Source organism: Cajanus cajan, chromosome 5, assembly GCF_000230855.2.
Source record: "Cajanus cajan strain Asha chromosome 5, NIPB_CcT2T_4, whole genome shotgun sequence".
In the NCBI taxonomy this organism is placed as follows: Eukaryota; Viridiplantae; Streptophyta; class Magnoliopsida; order Fabales; family Fabaceae; genus Cajanus; species Cajanus cajan.
In genome coordinates this window covers 54,980,337-54,988,580 of record NC_138521.1, presented here as the reverse complement: position 1 = coordinate 54,988,580, position 8,244 = coordinate 54,980,337, and the positions used below count along the sequence as shown (strand labels likewise).

At 38.1% G+C, this 8,244-nt stretch overlaps 2 protein-coding genes across 2 annotated transcripts; both read left to right on the top strand.

The window, feature by feature from the left end:
• The first annotated feature begins 923 nt into the window (after positions 1-923).
• Positions 924-6,035, top strand: LOC145949204 (uncharacterized). The gene is made up of 4 exons (XM_083075387.1): positions 924-4,999; positions 5,472-5,608; positions 5,683-5,733; positions 5,812-6,035. The coding sequence occupies exons 1-4, from the start codon at positions 3,289-3,291 to the stop codon at positions 5,848-5,850; spliced, it is 1,938 nt and encodes a 645-aa protein (XP_082931513.1). The 5' UTR covers positions 924-3,288; the 3' UTR covers positions 5,851-6,035.
• On the top strand, positions 5,852-7,382 carry LOC145958090 (uncharacterized). Its single transcript, XM_083074558.1, has 4 exons — positions 5,852-5,932; positions 6,007-6,084; positions 6,166-6,349; positions 6,426-7,382. Exons 1-4 carry the CDS (start codon positions 5,852-5,854, stop codon positions 7,199-7,201), a joined length of 1,119 nt encoding a protein of 372 aa, XP_082930684.1. The 3' UTR covers positions 7,202-7,382.
• The last annotated feature ends 862 nt before the right edge of the window (positions 7,383-8,244 follow it).

The following is an 8,244-nucleotide window of genomic DNA, read 5'->3' as shown; positions in this document are numbered from 1 at the left end:
ATAGCGAGTCGTTACATTCTCTAATTTATTCATCCCTTAAATAGGTCTAGGAAATAAAACAAACAAACATGAAAGCTCTATCAGTTAAGCCAATTCTAATCCGTTGAGTCCTAGTTAAGGTTTAGGGTTTGGAATTTTGTGTTTGTTGTTTGGGTTGAATTCTAATTTTCAAGTGAGGATCAAATAAATCATGTAACAATGAAGATTTTAGAATTTTATTTATTTTTGGGTTTTGCTACAAAAATATGTGACATTGGGACAAGGAGATTTACTATATTAATGTTGGATTTTGTTTTGAACTTTATATTTGTTTGGACTTATATTAGTGTTTGAGAGCTTTTGTAAACATCGTTTAAGTGCCTAAATTTCCTATTTGTATCTTTTTAGCATTAAAGTTTCTATTCAATGAAATTTATAGTGTAAACTTTTTATCCACATGAAGCACTCTTTTTATTAAATTAGTTTTCACGTTTTAATATTACTAGAAGAAAACATTTTTGAGATAGAAATGTGTCACATTATTAAGACCACTCAAAAAACATGAGACTCGAAAGTTACATTTAATTGGTCATTCGAAGGAATGATAAAGGGACGACACCTATCAGGAGCCTTATTTGTTTGTATTCGAGACAGTCGAATAGAAACTGGTCGAGTTGAAACAAAGAAATGCTCGAAAAATGGAAAAAAAGAGGCTACTAGAGGTTTTCAAGTAGTGTTTGGTTAAAATAGATCGAAGAGATAAAAATACGTGGGGCGAATAGTTATGAGAAGTTATATTCCAAACCCACAAAAAGGACGTAGTGGCGAACGGTTACGAGAAGTTATATTTTAAACCCACGTAAAGGACGTAGTGGATGGCAGTTATGCGCCCATGATGGATTTACGTAAGAGTAACCACCCTCAAGAGGAGAGTTTATAAATACGAGAACCATACCCCATACAGGAGGTCGGAAACTTCATACTTGAAACTCTCAAGCACTCGCTGCCTGCGCATATGACTTTCGTGCAAAGAATGACTTCTGGGTATGATCATTTCTCGGCCACATTTCTTTTCTCTTTTTAGGAGTAGGTTTAGTATAGTTTTCTTGTTCTTCTTTTATTCACGTAACGTAATTGCGTACTTTGATCAATATGTTTCAACTTCTTATTGTAATTTGATCAGTAAAACAAAGTGAACCATGATTTGTATTGCTAATGTGTCTATTGTTCATTCTGTTTATATAAAGATTTATGTGAACGAATGTTGTTGCTTGTTAATCATTGATGAATACTTAGAAACAAGTAATTCGTAAATCTTTCTGCTTCATCTCTTATTCTTCAAATACTTAACTTGAAACGTCATTCGTGCTAGTTCGAATAAAAAGAATCCATAAACGAATTTCACTGTAAACAATAATAAACCAATTGAATCTAAAATTCGACAGTTTATGTTTTGGTGAGAGAAAAATAACAAAGGAAAAAGCAAAAGCACGATTCCTCTAATGTCATAGCAAATTTGCATAATATATATGATGAATGTTAGCATGATTCCAATCAAAATAAATGAAAAGGCAAAAGCACGAAAGACAAACTCAAATAGATTGCAATCCAATTCGAGATCAAAATTATTTGTGGTTAATCAATTGCTCTTACCATATTTTGTGTTTTGGATACGCTTCCTTCATCCAAATTTGGTTGTAAAATTGTGAACTCTTTTTAGCTCAACGAAGAGGCGCTTTATGAATTTTAATTGAAAGTGAAAAGATGAAATTTCTCATGAAAATACGAGGAGAAACAGATAAAGGAGTTATATAAATAATAAGAGATTGACGAAAGCTAGAGAGCAACTTAGTGGCAAGGGCAACCCAACTTAGAGAATTATAAAATTGGGGTATTAATAAAAATTTTTTAATTTTAGTTTTAGCTAAGGAAAAATGATAGTTTATAGCTAATTAACTTGCTATTAGCTACTATTTTTATTCCTAGCTAAAATTAGTATCAAAATAGAAAATTTCTTGCAGTGTGTTTACGGTGGAATTAACCATCAAATCCTGGGTTCTTTTTATTTAGACTAGCATACGAACGTATTTCAATTTAGGTGCCTTACTGTGTGTTATCGTGTTACCGAGAATGGAGAGTAGGATGAAAAAGTCTTAGCAACTACTTGTTTCGAAATGTTCTTCTATTACTACTAACAAGCAATGCTCATGCAAGCAAATAATAATATGAACAGAGTGAACAATATATATGTTAGCAATGCAAATCATAGTTCATTTCGTACAATGATCAAATTACGTTACACATGCGAACATATTGATCCAAGTACATGAATACACTACGTAATTAAACAACGAACAAGAAGACTATTCTACTTCTACTCCTAAAAAGAGAAAAAAGTGGCCGAGAGTCAGTCATACCCAAAAACGATCTTGTGCACGAAAGCCATATGTGTGTGTAGGCAGAGAGTGCTTCAGAGTCCAATTCTAGTATGAGTTTTTCGACCTCCGTAAAGGTCCGTACTCCTTGTATTTATAGAGCAATCAAGGGCGGTTGATTCTGTACATGTACGCTTTTGACTCAACCGCTATCCACTATCTTTGCTACGTGGTCTTGACTCAACTTCCTTTAACCGCTCTTCCCACGTTCCTTGTTTTCTCGATTGATTTTTTAGTAACCGTTTTGGCTTAACCTCCATGTTCTGACAGTCTCAACTTTTCAACTATTTTCGAGCAACACTTGTTTTTTCGAGTCCCATAATTTCATCATATGTTGATTTTACTTCTCAGGCAGCGCTATCAATCTTTTCGAGTCACATGATTTTCGAGTATGCCTAACAAATGCCCCCCTAGGAATTTGGTTTCGATGAGCATCTTAGGAGAAAACTAAATTCCTATCAAGGTTGTTCTTCGATACTTCCTCGATTTGTTTCTTGATGTTCACTTTTCTTGACGTTAACTTAATCTTTCTTTCGATGAAAACCTATTCTTGTAAGGTACTGACCATTTGGATGTGACATTGATAGCTCTGACGGCGCATACTTCTATTTTTCCATAAATTTGCCTTCTGATATGAAACGTTTTGGCGGTTGTTTTGGAAATTCAATTTAATATTTCAAATAATCTTGCCTAACCTAACCCGTTTCAACCTAGGCCCATTTACCTCGTTTAAAACCCCTTTTTCACCCTAGGGTTAAATTGTTTTCACCATTCTCTTCCTTCGTGCCCAAGTTTTCTTGCTCACTGTTTCTTTTTTGCTCTGGTTCTTGATCTTCTTCTCAGACCGTTCTTTCTGTTCTTGCTTTTGTTTGTTATGGCTTCTTCTGCTGCGTCCACTTCCGCTGCCGTAGCTTCTTCAATGTCTCCTACTGCCACCACTTCTTCCCCTATTTTGATTGCTACTACTTCTGCTGCTATGCCCACCACTCCGGTAACCACTATGGCCACCGCAACTACTATCCAGGACACTCCTCTGCTACTGACTGGTGCTCAGGTTCAAAAGGTCAAAGAAGGTGATGACACTTTCATTCCAACTCCAAGCATGGAGGAGGCTAGTTTGAAAATATACCAATCTCAGGTACTTCTTCCTTTTTCTCTAGCAGATGGTTCTGTTCATGCTTTCCTTGGTCCTTTTGCTGGTCAAAATACCAAGAGATATGGTAATACCCTTTTGCCTGAGGACTCCACCACCCTACCTTTCATTTATTCCCCAGAAATAGACCTAAACCTTTTTGGGGATACTACCAAAATTTTTAGAGCGTTTCCCCCCGTTAAAGAAAGGCACCTCTCTTGGTTAGCTCGTGTAGAGGCTTCTATGTCCTCAGAATGGAAAGAAACAGGTATTTTTGAATTTATCCAACTAGCTAAGTTCGACCTCCACCTTTTCGACCCTCAAATGCTCCTTTCTGCTATCTTCTTCTGGAATAGAGAGACTCGGGCTTTCGAGTTTCCTTGTGGCTTCATTTGCCCGACATTACTTGATGTTGCTGCTATAACAGGGTTAAAGCCTATTGGAGATAGGTTTTATCCTGACGCCTTTGAAGAGGAAATTTCGATCAAGGATACTTCAATTTCTTGGGATAAGAAGACCTATTTGGCCTTTATTAACGCGCATATGGGACAACCTGACACGCCTGTCTCACCTTCAGAGCATATTGCCTTTCTTATGTACTGGTTGTCAGCCTGTGTCTTTTGCACCCCTTCGCTTCAAGTCCCAAAATATTATTACAATTTAGCTCAAGCCCTTCATTTGCAAAGGAAAATCTGCTTAAGCAAATTACTTCTGGCCTCTCTTTATACTTGTCTTGACGAAGCTTCTGAAAGTCTTGCTCGAGAATCTGGGCCTCGAAATCTCTCTGGCCCGTTATGGCTACTTCAACTTTGGCTCAACGCGCTATTGGAGAAGAAACTTCATTTGCCCTCAAAACCCATTCCCATATGTGAACTCGAAGGAGCTCGTTTAACAACCCTTACCCCTCGAAAGCGTCTGGTAGACAATTTCGAGAAATATATTAGAGCCATCCTTAGCTTTACTGACTTCACTGAAGATTTAGCCCCTTTCATTCGACCGAATTTGATAGGTCCTACATGGTTGCGCCAAAATAACCAAGTTGGTAGCATAAGTCCAGCTTCAACTGACCTGTGGTTTGGATTCTTGTCTTGGGATGTGATCATGTCGGGTATGAGGCAAAAAGATGTCAGACTTTATCCTTATCAGCCCCAACTTTTTGCTCGACAGTTTGGGCTTTGCCAAATGAAACCTCTTCCCCTTCGACGTAAAGAAGGCATTGATGCGGATATTTGTGTCAAAAAAGGGAATTATGAAGAAGTCCTTAACTTCATCCTTCGCCCTGATAAAGAACTTAGGCTTACACCGACCACCTTTTCTCCTTCCTTCTTAGTCTCAAAATGCTACCTTCGATGGTGGTGTTACTATATTGTAGATAAACTCACCGATTTTGATGGCTTTCTGAAAAAGCTGATTAGTTCTCCTCTTTCTTGTTCGCAGGGGCCTAAACAACCAGGTACTTTCAAGAATCAACTTATCATTTATCAATTCGAACAATTTTTTAAGGTTTGTTATCGACCTGACAATGCGCACCGAACCATTTTTGACGCTTCTGTCTCATTATCGAAAATGGTACAACGGAACATTCGCTCAAAAAAGGTAATAAATCCTCAAGGTAAAACTGATTTCGAAAAATTTTGTCCAAAGCATATACCTCCTCTTCCAAATGCCCTTTTTGGTCTAGTTAAACATGTATCTCATCCTCCTTGGGTGAAGACACTCGACCCGTTTTACCTTGAGCGCAAAGAAGTTCCTGTAAAGAATAAAGTTACCTACGCGAGATGTTCAGTGTACGATTTTCCTCGAAACAAATGGTGGCCATTATGTTGGGTCAATAACATTAACCCTCCTCCTGGTAAATATTTTTCACCTCCTTCTTCTTCGCGTATACCTTAAACTTTTCTCACTTCTTTGCTCGAAACTTGTAGCTGCCATCCCTCAGCGTGTTCCTCGACATGTTGATCCAACTCCTGATTGGGAGAGTGACGATGACGAGGATAAGGAGACATCTAAAAAGGGTCGAAAGAGAAAGACTGCTGCTGACAAGGTTTCTTTACGTTCTAAGGTATACCTTATTTGGATTGTAGTTTTTCTCGAAACTAATATTTTATCTTACCTTCTCGAAATTCTACTCTACAGAGTATTGGAAACTCGAAGAAACAAAGAATAGGTTCAGACAGTACCAAAACTGTTAAGTATCTTAACTCAAATATTAAGATTATTTTCTTGCTCGTTTTTTCCTACCTAATCAATTATTTTCCAATTCAGGTCTCGACCCCAAAAAAAGCAAGACAAGGGGAAAGGTAAGATGGTCTTGCCTCTTCCCAAAAAACCTCAACAATCCTCTGGCGAGAAGTTGCTTAAAGACGCCATGAAGTCCGTTCCTAAGGTATCTCAATTTCGACGTCTTTCCTCCTTTATATTTCTCTTATGCCTTTAACCGTTCTAAAATCCTATTAATAGGATATTGCGATTATCCCACTGGATTCTTCTCAAGGAGTGTCTCAAGAGGTGCAGAAAAGCGTACCCTTTGCCACTGAGGTAACCCAACATGTTCATCTTGTTATACCTTGTGACTCAAATTTCCTCTTGATGTTTAGCCTGACTTCTTCATTTCCTCAGTTGTCTACTCCTCAAATGGATGTTGCGGCGCTTGCCTCTGCCATGGCTTCGATAGAAGTTCCCCCTCCTGTCGAAGAGGGTAAGATTCCCCAACTCGAACCTTTGATTAATATGGAGACGCGGCAAGACTCCGCTCAAGGTGAACCTTCTTTCGAACTACAACCTCCCTTGGATCCGAACCAGGGTATATTTCTTTCGACTTTAATCTTCGATATGATACCTTGTTAATGGAAGTTTCTTATGTATTTACTTTTGTGCAGGTTCAACTGAGTCCCCTAGACCTTTTACCACTTCTCCTTCAACCCAGGGCGGTGCTACTTCTTCTGTCCAAGGTCTCTCCTTGATTCCCTCTCCAGATTTGGATTTGATGAGTTTCTTTAATGACGAGGACGAAGATATCAATAATATCTTTGAAGTGTTGGACAACTGGACGAGTGGTCCCTCTGGGTCAGAGAAAGACAAATTGAAGGTTGTTGAGCCAGCTTCTGACACACCTTCTTACCAACCCCTACTCGACTCTTTTCGCTCGAAGGCATACGTTAAAGATCTCGATCAAGCCTTCCTTATTCCTGAATTCAAAACGGAAGTGCAACAAATGATTGATGAGTTTCTCAGTTATTCGGACCTTCCTTCTGATATTTCTTTAGAGCTTCAAGCATTTATCAAGCCCTTTAGCCGCGCCTGGGAACTTCGAACTCAGTGGTCTGCTGCATATCAAGAAGTGACTCAAATTGAGGTCGAAACTGAAGGAGACCGTGCTAAGCTCGAGAAACTCCGAGACGAGTTGGTTTCTATCAAGAAATCAACGGAAGAAATGATTTCTGCTTTACAAGCATTGCAGAAGGAGGAGGCTGATATCGAACGTACTATCGAAGCCTTAAACCACGAGCTTGACAAAACTCGCTCGAAGAAGGATGGAGTGAAAATTAAGAGTCAAGAGATCAAGCAACATCAAACAGGGCTTAAGGAAGAGGGCAAAGCCATTTCTTCTCGATTAGCAAAGACTTTGGAGCAGAAGAGGCATTTAGAAGCTTAATGTGCGTCTCGCAAAAAGAATCTGGACGAGGCTTACAAAGCTTTCGAGGATTTCAAGAAGCAATTTTTGCAATAATTCATTCTTCTTATCTATTTTTCCAACCTTTTAGTTTATATTTGCCTTGTATTGAACAATTATTCTTCTGCTCTTTTATGGAAATGTTTTAAATATTTCCCATTTATGACTTTGCTTGCACTTGAATTATTTATCTCCTTAATTACATATGCGTTCTTTGAATATACTTGCTCGACTAGAAATGGGCCTTCCCAATTATATGACCACTTCCCCAAACATCGAGATTTTTGATCCATGGGAAGTATAACTTTTAATACCAATTCTCCGACTCGAAAACGTTGCATATTCACTCTCTTATTATAAGTTTTCTCGACTCTTTCTTTCTGTCGAACAATATTCTGTAACGCAATTAATCTTTCTTCCTCTAAAGAGATCAACTCATCATACATCAAGTTCCAATAATCCTCCACGGGTAATTCATTTTGTTTTTGTATATGAATTGATTGTAAATTAATATCGATAGGAAGAATAGCCTCATGGCCATATACTAATTTATATGGGGTTGTTTTCGTGGCATCTCGAGGTGAGTTCCTATATGCCCATAGTATTTGGACGAGAGTTTCATGCCAATTTCGAGGTTTATTTGATATGTGTTTTTTGATTAAACCAATTACCACTTTATTAGCAGCCTCAACTTGACCATTAGCTTGGGCATAATATGGTGTTGAAGTTACCAACTTAATTCCTCTTGATTCTGCATATCGAGCAATGTTTCGACCCGTGAAAACCGTACCCTGATCAGTAGTGATTGTTTGAGGAATTCCAAACCTTGTAATAATATGGTCTTCGATAAAATCAATTATATCTTTTTGCTCGACTTCTTTTAAAGGAATAGCTTCAACCCATTTTGTAAAATAGTCTATGGCAACTAGTATATACCTGTTGTTCTTCGAGGAAGGTGGGTGTATTTGTCCGATTAAATCCATTGCCCAACCCCGAAATGGCCAAGGTTTGATGATCGAATGCAA

Coding starts and splice junctions, on each gene's coding strand:
- LOC145949204 (XM_083075387.1), top strand. CDS start 3,289: ATGGCTTCTTCTGCTGCGTCCACTTCCGCTGCCGTAGCTTCTTCAATG. Junction 5,000..5,471: donor GCAGGGGCCTAAACAACCAG/GTACTTTCAAGA, acceptor CGAAACTTGTAG/CTGCCATCCCTCAGCGTGTT. Junction 5,609..5,682: donor AGGTTTCTTTACGTTCTAAG/GTATACCTTATT, acceptor TCTACTCTACAG/AGTATTGGAAACTCGAAGAA.
- LOC145958090 (XM_083074558.1), top strand. CDS start 5,852: ATGGTCTTGCCTCTTCCCAAAAAACCTCAACAATCCTCTGGCGAGAAG. Junction 6,085..6,165: donor GCGTACCCTTTGCCACTGAG/GTAACCCAACAT, acceptor TCATTTCCTCAG/TTGTCTACTCCTCAAATGGA. Junction 6,350..6,425: donor TCCCTTGGATCCGAACCAGG/GTATATTTCTTT, acceptor ACTTTTGTGCAG/GTTCAACTGAGTCCCCTAGA.